Source organism: Megalobrama amblycephala, linkage group LG2 (genome assembly GCF_018812025.1).
Source record: "Megalobrama amblycephala isolate DHTTF-2021 linkage group LG2, ASM1881202v1, whole genome shotgun sequence".
Classification (NCBI taxonomy): Eukaryota; Metazoa; Chordata; class Actinopteri; order Cypriniformes; family Xenocyprididae; genus Megalobrama; species Megalobrama amblycephala.
The window spans coordinates 16585312-16603168 of record NC_063045.1 but is presented as its reverse complement, the minus strand read 5'-3'; the positions used below and the strand labels follow the sequence as shown (position 1 = coordinate 16603168).

The following is a 17857-nucleotide window of genomic DNA, read 5'->3' as shown; positions in this document are numbered from 1 at the left end:
TGAAACTGCTCGGGGAGATTATTTATAAAGCAATCTTTAGTGGTAGACGTGATGGTTCTACAATATTTATGGCTGGGTGGTGGTTTTGTAGCCTTGGCTAATTGTATTATACACGACACTAAATAATGATCTGATATATCATCGCTCTGCTGTAGAATTTCAACAGCATCAATATCAATTCCATGCGACAGTATTAGATCTAAGGTATGATTACGACAATGAGTGGGTCCTGACACGTGTTGTCTAACTCCAATAGAGTTTAAAATGTCTGCAAATGCCAATCCAAATGCGTCTTTATTATTATCTACATGGATATTAAAATCACCAACAACAAGGACTTTATCCGCAGCCAGTACTAACTCTGATAGAAAATCAGCAAATTCTTTGATAAAGTCAGTATGGTGTCCTGGTGGCCTGTATACAGTAGCCAGCACAAATGTCAACTTACATAATGTTACATAAAGCACCATCACTTCAAAGGAGTTATATTTGAAATTCTTTTGAATGATTCTGAATATATTACTATAAATTACAGCAACACCTCCCCCTTTGCCTTTCTGTCGAGGATTGTGTCGATAATCATAACCTTGAGGACTAGATTCATTTAAAGTAATGTAATCGTCTGGTTTTAGCCAGGTTTCTGTCAAACACAGCAAGTCTAGTTTATTGTCTGTGATAATTTCATTTACAATAAGTGCTTTTGAAGAAATAGATCTAATATTCAGTAACCCAAGCTTTATCATTTGTTTATCTGATTTATCTGTGATTTTCATTTTTTGAACATCAATTAAATTTTTACCCTTAAAAGGTTTCGGAAGTTTTTTGTATTTACTAGTTCGAGGTACAGACACAGTCTCTATGTGATAATATCTAGGTGAAAGAGTTTCTATGTGCTGTGAATTATTTGAGTTCTGTGACGTGAGGCGGCTAGCAGACGGTCGGTTTAGCCAGTTTGTCTGCGTCCTGATCTGGGCCCTGGTTTGTCATGTTTCAGCTCTAAGACTATTTGCCAAATTTCTAGAGAGAAGAGCAGCACCATCCCGGGAGGGATGAATACCATCTCTTTTCAACAGATCAGGTCTGCCCCAAAAGCTTTTCCAATTGTCTATGAAACCTATATTATTCTGCGGACACCACTTAGACAGCCAGCCATTGAGTGATGATAACCTGCTAACTATCTCATCACTCCGACGAACAGGAAGAGGGCCAGAACAAATTACTTCTGCTGACATTGAATTTGCGAGTTCACACACCTCTTTAATGTTAATTTTAGTGATCTCCGACTGGCGAAGTCGAACATCATTTGTGCCGACGTGGATAATGATTTTAGAATATTTACGTTTAGCATTAGCCAGCACTTTTAAATTTGCTTTGATGTCAGGTGCTCTGGCCCCCGGCAAACATGTGACTATGGTGGCTGGTGTCTCTATTTTCACGTTCCGTGTAATAGAATCGCCAATAACTAGGGCACTTTCAACAGGATTCTCAGTGGGTGCGTCACTGAGTGGGGAGAACCTGTTTGATGTTTTAATCGGAACGGAAGAGTGGTGTTTGTTCTTGCCATTATGCCGCCTCACAGTCACCCAGTTAGCCTGCTGCATGGCTTCTACAACCGGAACCGAATGTGCAGTGTTTACTAGGCTAGTCGCATCCAAAGCAGTATCTAAGGCCCTTTCATTCTCACTATCCTCAATTAAAGTTTGGATGCGTGTCTCTAATTCTGAGATTCTCTCTGTCAGCCTGACAATATCCCTGCATTTATCACATGTGTAAGGCTCACTGCTGACAGAAAGAGCTAAGCTGTACATGTTGCATTTAATACACATGATAATCGTCGGACATGACTGACCGTGTGTTTGATGAACGCCGTCCGAAAAACTGCAACGCACACGGGACTCGCTGGCTGGATGTCTCGGTCGCTTGCCGGTGCCTGGGGCAAGGGTGATGTGCGGGACGCTGTACCTCGCGGTGGATCGATGAATGCCGGGCAGCAACGTCTCCACAGCTTCCCGATCTGGCGAGGACAGATCAGAATAACATACATCTGATAAATCCGCCATTAAATCGACAAGGAAGGTTGGTTTAGAGGAAAAAAGAAAGTAGACGGTAGCTAGCAGGCTATGGCTAACACTAGGTGATTACGCTGGTGGATTGCTAGTAATAAATCGTTCCGTTTAGTAATACTATGCAATAGGTTAAGTAATCTAGTGAAAAATAAGAAAGTTATATTATGTGAATAGGAATAAAGAGAAGGATTTAGGATAAACTCCACGAAGCTCCGAGCGTAGGTCAGACAGCAGGCAGGCAGCAGCCAACAAACACATCTGTTGGAGTTTGTTGGATCAGGATGCAGCAGAGATGTTCACGAGTCTTTTATCTGGAGTCCGAGTCAAGTCTGAAGTCTTTATCACTGCCGTCTGAGTCAAGTCTGGAGTCTTCTGTCACGAGTCCGAGTCGAGTTTAGAGTTGTTTGAAATTAAGGTCCTAAGATGTAAGGGATGATGTACATCCAGCTTGTTACTTTATAATCCATTACAATGTACAAAACAATCGTCCTGGCAACACGAGTAGTCGTTTTCAATACAGTCGCTAAGTGGACGCAAGATGGCGCCAATGAGTCACGGTTTGTTATACTGCAGTTTGTTTTATACAGCTTCGTTGTTATTGATGACGACAGTCATTATCAGAAAATATCAAACCTCAGAATGTTTAAAGGGTTAGTTCACCCAAAAATGAAAATTATGTCATTAATGACACCCTCATATCGTTCCAAACCCGTAAGACCTCCGTTCATCTTCGGAACACAGTTTAAGATATTTTAGATTTAGTCCGAGAGCTTTCTGTCCCTCCATTGAAAACGTATGTACGGTATACTGTCCATGTCCAGAAAGGTAATAAAAACATTATCAAAGTAGTCCATGTGACATCAGAGGGTCAGTTAGAGTTTGTTGAAGCATCGAAAATACATTTTGGTCCAAAAATAACAAAAACTACAACTTTATTCAGCATTGTACACATGCTGATTGTGATATGTTAAAATATGAGCTTTAAGTAATAAATGGATTAACATCTCTTTCTATCTCTCTCTTATGGACACACATTAAGAAAAAAGCTGCATATAATACGAAAAGATTGATAAAACGTAGTGCTAGGTTTAAAGGCTAGATTTTTTTTTGTTCATATTTTAACCGGCTGGCAATCCAAATAAGTCATGCAGCTACACCACAGTATAATAGCTAGCTGTGTGAGCCAATGTGACAAACCTCTGTGGACGCGATGTCTCATAAAATTTGATGATGTTGTTGCGGTGTCTTTAATTGTTTTCCCGCATTCTGTGCATCTAGCCGATCTGACATGATAATAAATCGAAACAAAAAAACATATGGCACGGTGGCTCACGTCATGCTTCATGGGATTCCTATGACATTTCGGAGTTTACGCGCAATGCACGGACATACATAATCAAATTCTATGACAAGAGTCCAATCTACCACGACAGATAGGGAAATATGTATTATAAAACCATTCAAATATAATTTTTTTGTTGTTCATATTTTTGTTGTATCAGTAGTTAAGGATAAAAGACTTGAGTCATTTTTAAAACATTCACAAGTCTTTTGTGTCGGGTCGAGTCAAGTCTGAAGTCATTTCAGGTCGAGTTCGAGTCAAGTGTGAAGTCCGTTAAAATGCGACTTGAGTCCGAGTCCCTAACTCGAGTGCCCATCTCTGGGATGCATCCTCCGAAATGAGACGCATGATAGTGTGATACGCGTGTGATACCCCTGTCAGCGTCTGTTGCCGTTGGTTGGAGTTTGTTTTCACCCGACTGAACATGTTTAATCGGGAACAAACTCTGACGTAATCTGACCTGGCCACGAACCGTTGCCATGACGATGAGGCAAGTCCCTTGGAAAGACTGCTGTTTGATTACGCCAGCGCCTCAACTCAACAAAGCACTACAAACTGAGATCTCTTTCATGTCTTCCTGTGCTTGAATAAACAAATTCACACAAAATTATGTCAAAATGCCCATATAGGCAAGTATGCTTGTGAAACATAGTTGGTTATGTCTTAAGTGAAAGTAAACAGTTGAAAAAGAAAATGCGCGTGTAACAGTATGTTCGATACAAGCAGCTCTTAAAGTGACAGCAGCCTAATATTCCTACTGTTGTCTTTGTCCTGAATGTTAATCTAACTTTAAAATACAAAGAGAAACTCACTGAACTTGACTAAATGACTTTTATAACTTTAATAATGATTAATCTAAATTTATTTTATACAGTGAAGACTATGCAATGTTATTTTACATTTGATTACTTTATTCATTTTCTAAAGCTAAAAATTGTGATGTTTCACTGGTATCTAAAAATTGTAACCACTGGCCCAACCAGCCCCTGTTGAGCCCCTGCTGGAGCAGCTCTAAATTAGGGCTGCACGATTATAGCAAAAATCATAATTGTCGATTATTCCCTTGAAATTGTAATTGCGATTATTATTATGATTATCACAATTTACATTGAATGATGTATTGAATAGCTTTATACCATTGTTTGAAGCAACTGCATGCCATATTTTTGTATAAAAAAAACAAACAAAAAAAAAAATCTGAAAACAATTTTTTATTGTTTTTATATAGCATTAAACCTCAAATGTCAACTGTATATTGGTTTGGTTTCTTCTTTAAATAATAACAATAAAAAAGTCAACATATGCATAGTATAATAATAGGGGAATAATAGGGGCTGTTGCCAACAGTGCGGTTCCCCGAGAGCTAATGTTCCCCTAGGGCCTGAAGTGACGTAAACTGTGCTTGTTGTTGTTACTTTTATTTTGATGGCACGGCTGACTTTTATTTTGACAGCGATGAGAACAGTTCAGACAGATCACCAGACCAAGCTCAATTTAAAATTGAACATTGGTCTGGGGAGTCTGTATGTATTTTCTACCGCACAAGAGGCGTGATCAACGAGCATTATTCACGCAATTGGATAGTCCTTCAACCAATCAGATCAACGATCCGGGTGACGTACTTTGCAGAGCAACGCGAAAACTCCAGGCAGGTTTAGTTTGTATTGGTTTGGAGCATTGATCAGCGGTTTGCAGAAGCAGCAAAGGCATCGAGCAATTTTTGCAGGTTGTGCAAAGAAAACATGAAAGTGAGTGGTATTTACATTTGTTTGCTAAACTAAAGAAGTCATTCAGCATCGTCGAGAGGGAAAGGAATTGGGAATGACGGTCGTGCTTGCCGTCGCTTCTCTATCGTCATCGTGTTATACCCGCTAATAGCGAGCAAGGTGGATAAGCCAGTCTGTGATTGGTTCCCGCAAAAGTGTAACAGAAGCAGTAGAAATGAATGTACGAGTTTCCAGACTGAGTTGCCGGGCGAAATCAAAACGCCCGCAGATCAGGTTGGGTTTAGCCAGTCTAGTCTAATACATTATTAGACAGAACTGTAAACAAAGAAAGTAGATAGTACTGTATATGAAACAGTATTGGCTTTTGCCGTGCCCGTGTGGTTGATGCCCAATGTCGCTAGCTTAGCAGAAATACATAATCCTGTTTTGCTTGGTCTGCTCAAAGTCGCCCTGGATTTTCTCCTTAGCGTACGGTTCAGAGGTCCATCTATTACTGTTTTCCATGTTTGTAGAGTTAGTTCGTGGAGTAAATATATAGGCTGTGTACACAGCTTTTTAAAAAGGCGGGTGCTGGTGTTTCGCGTGCGTTGGACATATCAGTGTACACCTACGTCACTGATAGCTCATTTTGTGCTGGGTTAGATCTTTTACATTCTGAAGTAGCCGTGATTCGCCTCTCACATCGTGACGTGCTCATAACACACCTCTTAAACACACAGAATAATGTAAGTGGATATTTATCCTTGTAATCGTGCCTATGACCGATTACGAAATCGTGGCATCTTTAATCGTAATTGCGATTAGAAATTCGATTAATTGTGCAGCCCTACTCTAAATATTCACGGTGCTATTACATTAAAGATAAAATATGAGAGAGCAATAATAAGAACAGTAAAAGTAACAGTAGCTCCTACAATACATTTTAAAGCTGCAGTCCTTAACTTTTTTGGTTAAAATTTATCCAAATTCAATTTTTGAGCAAGTACATAACCAGCCAGTGTTCAAAACTATCACCTCACCTTAGCCCGATTCACAACGGTAAGCTTGTAATGTTTTATAATAAAATAGGTACTGGTGGGTTTCCGCGGGAAATTCGAGCATGCCGCCATTCGTCTTTACGTCACGTCTGTTTACATAAAGGAGTCCCAGCATATATTGCAATTGAGGATGTGGCAGGTGACTGATCACTTATGACCTTTTCTCACAGCAGCTGGAATAATTAAACTTATTTTGATGGCAGATTGTATGGTATGACAAATTAACCTTAGAGATTAGTCTGTACAGAAATAAAAAAAATCTACAGGTACCGCTAATACACATTAAATACATGTAGTCACACAATGCTAATGTTGTTAGCATTAACAGTTTGAGAACAAAGTATAACAATAATAATAATTTGCACGATTTGATGTGATATGAGCTAAGCTAAGCTATCGATTTAATCACCACTGGTAGCGCAATTTATTTATTTACCTGAATACTCAGCAAGATGGGCATTTTTACATAATTTTGTACAGGGAGTGCAGAATTATTAGGCAAGTTGATTTTTTGATCATATTTTTTTTCCAAGTACATTTTACCAATTCCAATCCACATCAATCTTAATAACTACCATTAATATTGTTTTTAATCATTTATAAGTGATACATAATTGTTCATGAAGGCTGGAAATGAAAAATGCCTTATATTCAGGTGTGCAGAATTATTAGGCAGGTTTTCTTTTACAGGCCAAATGAGCCAAAAAAGAGATTTAACTCAGACTGAAAAGTCAAAAATGATTAAATACTCATGAGAAGGACGCAATACTAATGCAATACTAGAAATTGCAAAGTTAAAGCATGACCAATGGACAGCAAAATGCTCATTGGGTCAGCGGGGTCATACAAAAACAGGTGGAAAAGAAAAGACGCATGTTAACTGCAAAAGAATTAAGAATTAAGGTGAAGAATTAAGTGTGAAACCATCAGGAACCCTTTAGTCTCCAGCGCCACCATTTTCCAGAACTGCAACCTACCTGGAGTCTCCAGAAGTGTGAGGTATCAGGATCTCAGAGACTTAGGCTAGCTAAAGAATCCTAAAAAATGACCTGCTCTTAATAAAAATCACAAGCTGAAGTGTTAGAAAATACATGAAGACTGGGTTTTTATAGGCCTTATAGACAGACAGATTGAGAGTGACTCTTGAAGGACCAGCACCACATCCTCTTGTACCACCGTTTGAAGAATTTATCTTCCAGAATCTGGCAGTAAGATGTGGGAGTTCACTTTTAGTCCATCTCTTATCCTGAAATGTCCGTCTTGCAGATATGGACTAAAAATGATCTTCTAAAACTTACTGTCAGATTTTGGAAGATGAATTCTTCAAACGGTGGTACAAGAGGATGTGGTGCTGGTCCTTCAAGAGTCACTCTCAAGCCGTCTGTCTATAAGGCCTATAAAAACCCAGTCTTCATGTATTTTCTAACACTTCAGCTTGTGATTTTTATTAAGAGCGGGTCATTTTTTAGGATTCTTTAGCTAGCCTAAGTCTCTGAGATCCTGACACCTCACACTTCTGGAGACTCCAGGTAGGTTGCAGTTCTGGAAAATGGTGGCGCTGGAGACTAAAGGGTTCCTGATGGTTTCACACTTAATTCTTCACCTTAATTCTTAATTCTTTTGCAGTTAACATGCGTCTTTTCTTTTCCACCTGTTTTTGTATGACCCCGCTGACCCAATGAGCATTTTGCTGTCCATTGGTCATGCTTTAACTTTGCAATTTCTAGTATTGCATTAGTATTGTGTCCTTCTCATGAGTATTTAATCATTTTTGACTTTTCAGTCTGAGTTAAATCTCTTTTTTGGCTCATTTGGCCTGTAAAAGAAAACCTGCCTAATAATTCTGCACACCTGAATAATAGGCGTTTTTCATTTCCAGCCTTCATGAACTATTATGTATCACTTATAAATGATTAAAAACAATATTAATGGTAGTTATTAAGATTGATATGGATTGGAATTGGTAAAATGTACTTGGAAAAAAAATATGATCAGAAAATCAACTTGCCTAATAATTCTGCACACCTGAATAATAGGCGTTTTTCATTTCCAGCCTTCATGAACTATTATGTATCACTTATAAATGATTAAAAACAATATTAATGGTAGTTATTAAGATTGATGTGGATTGGAATTGGTAAAATGTACTTGGAAAAAAAATATGATCAGAAAATCAACTTGCCTAATAATTCTGCACACCTGAATAATAGGCGTTTTTCATTTCCAGCCTTCATGAACTATTATGTATCACTTATAAATGATTAAAAACAATATTAATGGTAGTTATTAAGATTGATGTGGATTGGAATTGGTAAAATGTACTTGGAAAAAAAATATGATCAGAAAATCAACTTGCCTAATAATTCTGCACTCCCTGTATGTATTTGACCATTTAAGCATATCAAGCCACAAAAAAGATGTTTATATGGTACTTACATGCTGTTTGATAGGTGGCATGATGAGAGCACTACTTTTATAGATAACACGTTTTTGGTGTGAGCGCGAAAACTGAGGGAATGAGAAAAATGATGCACAATACAAGCAGTATTCAACAGAGAATGAGACGAGTGAGTGACAGGAGGTGGGTGTGTGTCAATTCGCAGTCAGAGAGAACAGAGAGTGAGAGCTGGTATCAATGTATCGATACTGCAGAAAAGGAGTATTGTAATGTTTCAGATATTTCAGTATTGATACATATACGACTTCAGAGTTTACATTTAGTCAAAACGTCTTTGCCGTGCTTCTTTTTTTCATAAACACTTGTCCTTTCCTGATTCCTTTATGCATATAGCATGCTCTCATTGCCATAGTTGGTGGATTGAAACCGTTGTCTCAAAGGAGGAAAAGACAAGAATTGATCAAAAGTGAACATAAAACGCTTTTTCTCATGCTCACTCAGCTTCAAGAATTACTTGACCTTGAATGGAAGAGACACAACAATCAGTTATACACAATCAGGGCATACGGCAGCATTTATTGTGGGTTTGGCCCTATTTGTTACAACACAAGGACTTTCACAGTTGGGCTCATATGTGTATGAGCGGCTCTCTCCCTCTTGGTTACATTATACATACGTTTCTTCTTAGCACTTAGTCGTGTGGCTGGTTGACTGGTTTAAAAAATTGCACTGCATTAAAAACAAATATTCAATCATGGCTCGCATCGCAACCGATTACGGCGAGAATCCGGGCGAGTCTCGTCAAGATGATTAGTTGCATCGCTCAAATGCACGGGACAGCCCCTTCTGCATATGCATATGGTCTGCACGCACAATGCCAACTAAAACTGACATTTCATTCCTCTCAGAGTGAATTCACCTTGAGTAATGGGCTGGATAATAACAGCTGCCAATCTATATGAATTAGTGCATGTGTGTGATTCTGCTCTCTGATTGGCCATGTCATGATTAATCAGGTTTTTGTGCAAGAAAAGCTAAGCCAAGGGGAAAAAAAGGACAAATGATAGGGTGTCAAAAGTAAATTAAAATATTTTTTTATAACAATTTTTATTTTAATATTATTAAAAAAAAAATGAATACAGATTATCAATGTAGTAAAGAAAACATACTAATTTAATTGATTTTAATAATTTAAATGATATAATTAAATATGAATTATCAATTTAGTAAATTAATTAATAAAAGTATTAATTTAATTAATTTTAATTACTTGTATTTTATTAAATAAATATGGAGTATATGGATAAATATGGAAATATAGTAAATATAGAGTATATATTTACTTTATTTATAAAATTATTAATTTAATAAATTTTAATTACTTCATTTTAATAATTTAATTAAATACAGTGTGTTAATATAGTAGTTATATTATAGACTGACCAACCAGGATGAAGTACTAAAGAGAGCTGTGTAATAACAATACGATTTTATATATTATTTACAAAATGACTCTTTTTCCTTCAATCCCTCCCTTCTCTCTTTATGAAATCTCTCATTTGCTTGAACTCCCTTTGAGATTACTATGATTCAGTCCTGAAATGCTGGGGTCAGAGAAGGCGATCGAAGCCCGTCATTTTTCTGAGTCTGGAGAATGTTACAATTCCAGAACAGACCTGTCATGTTAGAGTTCACCCTCTTTGCCAATCGCTACTTTTCCTCTCGCCATAATTTAGGACAGATTTTTAAAGCTCTGTTTTATATAAACACACTGCCATTTGAAAATACACACACATATATGCACAAACCCAAATATACATGTACATCATCTTAGCTGGCCAATCAGCCCTTAAAAAAAAGATGATCAATAAATAAACCAACGACTCACTCATTTTGTCGGAACTCTGGGTGATGTTGTCGCTGTTGGTCGAGGAGCTACTGGAGTGGCTGGTGGTGACGGTGTGCCCTTCCAAAACACCTGGCACTGGAGAACTGCCCGGCCGAGAACTGCCCACTGAGCTGGAGGGCCTGGAACTGGTGCAGTTCTGAGAAAAAGGAAGTGAAGACAAATGCATCAGTTCAGAGTGGGGTACAAAAGTTTAAGATCACTAATGAAAACGCCTCTATTTTGCATTTTTCCAATTAAAATATATTTTTTGTCCATTGTAATGATATTATCAGCACTACAGTTTGAGTAAAACTGTATCTTTTTTTAATTTAACTCTTGGGATCAGAGACAGTGAAAGCAGTTTCCTTGCATTTCATTATTATTCATTGTGAATTAAATAATACTCAGTACAAAGACTGATTAAAGAAATATTGAAGAAAAGCAAAAGGAACTAATGTTAAAAAATAAGCTGTGAGCTAAGAAGTCATGCATTACACAATACACGCCCAAAAAGTACATAGACATGTATGGAAGTACAGCAAAATAAATACCCACAGAAGTCTCACAGGAATGTAAACTAGATCTGACATAAAAACCCACAGCTTTACCCCTCGTAGGGCTGGGCGATATATCGCATGCGAATATCGCGTTCATTATCGAAGGCGATTCATCTGCGATATGAACGTGATATTGCGTGGCTTATCAGTGAACTACGGCTCTGTCTGTTAAATGGCGCTCCATTTGAAAGCAGGTGATGGCGATTTAGCGGTAATCAGGGAACCGGCTTTACTGACGAAATGTGCGTGAGAATCGCATGCGATATATCGCCCAGCCCTAACCCCTCGTATCACACAATAACATATAATGGGCTTTGACATGCAGCCCTGGTTAAGAAGGCTTCTGAAGATGTTAATTTTTTCTCAGAAAGAAGTAAATGCATAACCTATCACTATTCCAGCATTTAAGATCATACGGGTGAACATTTTACAACAGGAAATGCACATATATGTAGTTTAGATCTCTCTCTTTTCCATCCTATATCTTGTCAAAACTTGAATTAGGATCAAAAAACTAATCTGCTTCCAATTTATATCTATATTTCAGGGCTGTCAGGGATCCAGACCCTGCTAGTATCGCAGGACGTTCGTTTTTCATTTGGCCGGTGCAACTGACAGCTTTATTTTTCTCAAGCAATCTGCCACAGTATGTACAAGTGTGAGGTCACATGGGTCAGGTGGCAGTTGGTATAAAGCGCCCTGGCAGCACTGGTCTGGCTCATGAATAAACAAAAACAGCAAGTACTGAAACTATAGAGGGAAGGAGAGAGCGAGAGAGATGTTTAATAAGCTGCTACATATGTTCAGCAAATGGGGCTTTAATATAATGCTGTATATTCATTATATGTAATTTACAGTAACTATTTACATGTAGACTGGAAAACTGAAATCACTTAAAAACATTTAAAATCAATGAATTACATGCCTGATTTAAAGCTGAAACGTGTAATATTTTCACCATTATCATCACAAAATGAAATTAAATGGACGGACGGACGGACAGAGAGACGGATAGATAGATAGATAGATAGATAGATAGATAGATAGATAGATAGATAGATAGACAGATAGATAGACAGATGCTCTGGGACAGGGCATTCTAGGTGGTTGCTATGGTGGTCTTGGGTAGACAATTAAAGAAATAAACATGAAATTCCTCTACAATAAGTGCAACAAAAAATGTAAGGGTTCCCTCAGGAAAAAAACAAACAAACATCCATCTAGCAAGTCTTGTACGTTATTACTACTATATTGGAAGTCAGTACATTCCCTGACCACTGCTCTAATCCAATAAAGAAGAGTACATTTTCCTATCCTATTCTGGACCTCGTCCAGCACCAAAGCTATTCAGTGAGATACAGTATATCACCTCTAGATTTATGACGCAAAACGGCATTAGCTAAGAAACTATCCGCCACACGCGGCCAACGAATCTCATCGCGTGGACTTTGAAAATTGGAAAATTGCCCAGAGAGCGCTAAAGGGTCCCACTGCTAATACGGCCCGCTACGATTTATCAGCTGCTACCTGGCACTCGCGTTTGGGGCCACAGTCGTTTTTTACAAGTCCCAGTCTTAACGGTGTCGGGCCTGTCAGGGGGGTCAAAGGGAAGAGGGAGGGGGCCATATTCTAAAATCAATCCGCCTTTAGAAATTGTCTCATTCCGTTCTCAATGACCTGGTGGCGCGGCAAGGGCCGAGCGGGACAAACTGCCGTAGGCCATAAACCGTGACAAGCCCGGAGGAGAGTTAATGTGGCCATTCATAGAGGAACCGTTCGTAGTGTCGGTGGAGGTGAGGTGGTGCGCCAAGGGGGGGCGGGGTGGGTGTCTATTAACTACTTTTAAACCGCTTTGGTGAAGCTAAGTGATCTCCGTCAACAGCAGCCTCACATATAAATACTGGCCTGACAGTTTAATGTGAAGGGACGAGCTTCCACAGGATTAGAAACATGTAACCCAGGGCTGCTGCTTGACATTGGCTGGATTGAGGTGGCCTGAGTGGGTGTGTGAAACAGGGCCGGTGGCGAAACATGCACAAAACACACTCTACATTATGACATTTGCACTATATAAAGAAATCCTCTGGTATTCAAGAAAACATGCAAGCTGGGAGAACTTACGGAGAAATTTAGGGCTTTTCTTCTTTCTTTGATTCTGTTGACTGTGTTTCGAACCTGTGGATAACAAGGAGGGGGTGGATGGTTAAAATGTCATGACTCAATACTAAACAGTTAATACAAAACACTTTGTGCTTGCATGAGTCTTGGCCCCGGGAAGGTGAAATTCAATCCGAACTGGGAATAGAGAAAGCAAATAGCCGCCATTGCATAAAAGTCAATGAGTGCTGCAGACCAAAATGTTCCAGTTTGTCACACGTAATGGGTGCTGAAAGTGACACATAGAGTGGGCAAAGTAAGGAGATCGTCTTAACCTCTCATCCGTCACACTGCACAGGGGGCCGTGGAAATGAAGCGATAGAGGAAACGACCACCCTTGCAGAACAAATTACATTTGGACTGTGTGAGAAAAAACGAATTGTGATTGAAAGCATACAGTTCGCAATGTGTGTGTTGTCATCATTAATTTTGAAGTATTTCCACACCTCTGAGGCTGACATTGTTTCTGCTGCCGCCGCCTATGTCTCTGTGCACGGACAATTCTGTCAGTTACGTCACGTGAGGTATCGGTCTTTGGTATCGGGGGTATTTTTACAAGTACATGAGCTTGGTATCGGTGCATCCCTAAATATTATTGTAAAAATGCAATATATGTAATATGTTTTAATTTAAATATAAATATGTAATGTTTAAATAAATATATCTTGTTTTAATTATTGAATTTGAACATTGAAACATCATTCGTTTAAATGTATATTTATCATTACTGTAAATAAAGCAAATGTATAAAACATATATATATATATATATATATATATATATATATATATATATATATATATATATATATATATATATATATATATATATATATAAAATGCAAAATGAATGATTGAATAAAGTAATATTAAATGTATTCATGTATTTTGCATTTTTACAGTAAGAACATTACACTAAAACATTGATTTCTTTTTTACATTAAAATAAATATAAAATTAATCCAAATATTATACATTTCAATTTACATTCATTTTAATATAAAAAGTATATAAAAGGAAACATATTAAAAACTTATATTACATATTATTTTGTAAATTAGGAGTCATTTTTATGTGTTTATATAATAAAAAAAATTATAATTAAAAAAAATTCTTTATGTCAATATTCCTCACATCTTACAATCCAATCCAGCTGTTTCCTGGCCTGCTAGATAATATTTTCCAGCCTGGCTCTCAGCAACCGCAAAAAAAAAAAAGCCTGCATTTCCCAGCACGAGTTCGGCACAAGCTCCAGCCCTTTGCTGGTGAATATGCATTAGCTCTTATGACTTCATTAGGCTCTGCTGTTGTCATAAATTATTGCTGCCATGCAGATATACACACACTAACATGTTTTGAATAGACACTATCACCGTGACGACAGAGTTAATGAAGAGAACAGAAAAGCTCTGACAGCTCGGAGTCAACAGTAATATGTCAGATTTGCAAACAGACACTCTTTTCTCCCTCTCTCACACTTTCTTTTCACCAAATCAAGTGTGCTGTAGCTTTAATGAATGGAACTGGGAAATCAAATCACTTTATTCCAGGTAAAATCATAGAAAGCTATTCGACAAAAGAGCATTTCCAGCAGCTGGAGGTACTTGTTTGAAGTTGCTGCTTTTAAAAGCAGTTTAGTTGTTTTCCTCTCAAGGTTTTAAAGTGATGTAGCCCTAATGTTCAATATAAAAATACATTAGATAAAATTTCCATATGAAAGCAATGCAAATGGATAGATTTACCAAAGAAAAAAAAGCAGAGGTCATAAAACAAGGATGACCATTATTAAGCAAAACAGACTAAATTATATAATTATTTTTTTAATGATCAAAGCAATCAGATTTAATTTGTTCTTGGGGTGGGATGATCTACTGTATATAAAAAACTCAAAGAAATTATCATCAAATTGAATTACAGCTTGTTGTTATATGAATTCTAAGCAGGAGAACACAATATACCATACTGGGCATAATTACTATTTTATTATTAATTTCTTGTTCAAGCAATCTCCTGTTCAACAAATAACTATACATCATTTACAAGGTATCTAAAGTATTTGACTGTAAAATGTTCTCATGTTTTAGCTAATGGCTCATGCACATTGGGAATAAATGGCATGTTATGTGAATCTCTTGGGATGTGGTGCTGATCTCTCTCTCTCTCTCGCTTTCACGAACGGCTGATTTTGCATATTCTCACTCGTATGTTTCTTTTGAGATAATCAACTGTACAGACATGTGAAACAGATTTTTTTTTATCTCGGGAGAAGCGGTGTTTCTTTAAATGAGAGCAGACAGGGTTGATCGTTTCACTTTGGCCTCTTTCTTCCGCTCTTTAAATATTCTGCGACTTTTTTTAGTCTTTGTATACAAACACTTTGATCATTCTCCTCAATTTTTCAATTATACAAGAATTTCCTTTGTGGTGTCAGATGGTGAAACTTAATCTGCTATTGTTTCTTGTCATTTAACGACACAAAAGGAACAAGGTAAATTTGCAAAAAAATAAAAGCACAGATTATTACATTATATATTTACAAAACCCCCTTTGAAAAAAGTGTAAAGCAGACACGAGCTGCTCACAAATTGTGAAGACCTCTGGGTCAAGGAGAGCCGGGGGTTGGAAAATAGATTCCGACGTACTAAAAAAGCCTGTTAAGCAAGAATGCGGAGATGATTTATTTTACAATGCGGAGAGGGTCACCAGCGAGTCTCTGCTGTGTCAATACAGGGCTCGGTCTCAGGGCCATCTCCTTACACCTCTTTTGTAGGCACTGAAAAGGTAGACGCAAAAGTAGACAAAAGGCAGGGGAGCTCTATCAATACTCAGGGTGGAGATGAAGAAAGGAGAAAAAGAAAAAAGAAGCCACTTTTTTCCACTTATCTATGTGCTAAGAGTGAATCTTGGGCTGTTATTTTTGAAATATTATGCTAACATTTCAAATGATAAATAATATGAATTGATTAATATTACATTTTTTATTATATTAAATAAATGAACATTTACTAGTTATTTAAATGAATGTTTTTTTGTGTTTATGACAATTTTTATTTATTTATTATCTATTTATTCATTTTATCATACAATGTAAAGATAGATAGATAGATAGATAGATAGATAGATAGATAGATAGATAGATAGATAGATGATAGATAGATAGATAGATAGATAAACTGATCTTACATTGGATGACAGAAGTTACAGTCATCCATACTGTATGTGCCTTGTTCACATTTGGATTTGAATTTCAAGAAGACAATTTAGAACATATTCGCCTCATCCCCAATTCATAACACTTGTGTTTAGTTCTCCACTCTTCAGAGGAGCATCTAAATGGTAATAGCCATTCTGCAGGTAAATTTCCACGATCTTCCCACCGTCCTGCATACATATCCGTTTCTCTCTGTGCCTCTGTGTCTGAACCGGCGGTGAGCTCTAATGTCAGAATGTTAAATGGAAGACCATGAGTTTAAAAACTTAAAGAGGCAGTGAAATATTGGCCAATGTGGTTGAGGGATGACTGGCTCTTTACTCCGGGTGTCAGTGTTTAATGGTGGGACTGGATGCATATAAGTTAGCCCAAGCATGAAGGGCAGTGGGACGCTCATGTGGAAAAAAAGAAAAAAAGAGTCTCGCTTTCAATCCGCCACCCCCCTAACCTTCCTTTGGAGGGGTGGGGGTCCCATCAGAAACATCATGTCATTTCTCTCACTCACTCAGTCAGCCTTGAGATGCACTGCGGACTTACCTCAGTGTTGTACACTCCATATATCAGGAAGATGAAGAGACCCTGCAAAAGAAAAAAGAAAGAAGTTGTTAGGAATCTTTTCTTTTTTTTTATATTTGAGCTACTGAAATTAATTCTCTTGGTAAAGAATAGTATGAAAAGCATTTCTGAAACCAATCTGAACATTGTGGACTGATATGCGTAACCCTACTCAGAACTTCGGGCCAAGGTTACCGAAACTTTGTAGAAGCCTATTCTTCACTCGAAAGCAACCAAGCAAGAGGTTAATAAAGAAAAATCAGTGGCATTGGTAGTATGGGGGAAAAAAAATAAAAATTAAAAAAAGAGAAAAAGAATAAAAAAGAAAAATCAATACAAGTTAACAAAAATTCTGAAAGAAGCATGAATGGGTTGCCCTTGGATGTATAGAATTTTTCATTATTTCCATTATTTTGACTATTTAGTATAAGAACTGTGCATCTTTAGGTCTAGAGAGAAAAAGAAAGAACAAATGAACAAAAAAGGTGAGGGTCAATTAAAAGTTTAGACATTCTAAGACCAACAGAAGAGTGTTCTCAAATGTACATGCTCAAAAAAATTGATGAGTGCCATAGTAAAAAGTTGTGTTTTGTGACACTTCAGATTCTTGTACCAACGAAAAGTACAAAATGGTACAAAAAAAAAATCTAAATGTCATTATTTACTTACCCTCAAGACATTCCCTCAAATGATGACAGTATTTACATTATGGGGCTTTCACACCGAATAGTTATAGGAACTCAGTTACAGGAACTAGCCACTATGATAGTTCCCCGAGAACTAATGTCTCCCCCAGGCCTTGTTCCTGGTTGCATTCGCATTGGCAATAGGAACTCTGAAGTGGCAGACAGCAGCGCCTTTAAGCGGGGCATTTACAAACACTAAAAACCAACGGATGGAGGATGCTGTGATCGGTTGTG

The 17857-nt window shown here is 37.6% G+C and overlaps 1 protein-coding gene across 10 annotated transcripts in view; it reads right to left on the bottom strand.

The window, feature by feature from the left end:
• Nucleotides 1–17857, bottom strand: part of LOC125263839 (adhesion G-protein coupled receptor D2) — a 94154-nt gene that overhangs the window by 35041 nt on the left and 41256 nt on the right. For 9 of the 10 annotated variants that reach the window (XR_007183908.1, XR_007183907.1, XM_048183120.1 and 6 more), the window contains 3 exons: nucleotides 16920–16961; nucleotides 13137–13190; nucleotides 10459–10615 (listed from right to left, as the gene is read on the bottom strand). Coding sequence is in view for 8 of the 10 variants with exons in the window: in XM_048183120.1 (XP_048039077.1) it covers nucleotides 10459–10615; nucleotides 13137–13190; nucleotides 16920–16961 (253 nt within the window). In the remaining 2 variants the exon portion in view is untranslated. The remainder of the gene's footprint in view (nucleotides 1–10458; nucleotides 10616–13136; nucleotides 13191–16919; nucleotides 16962–17857) is intronic. The other variant, XM_048183116.1, reaches the window with a different exon arrangement.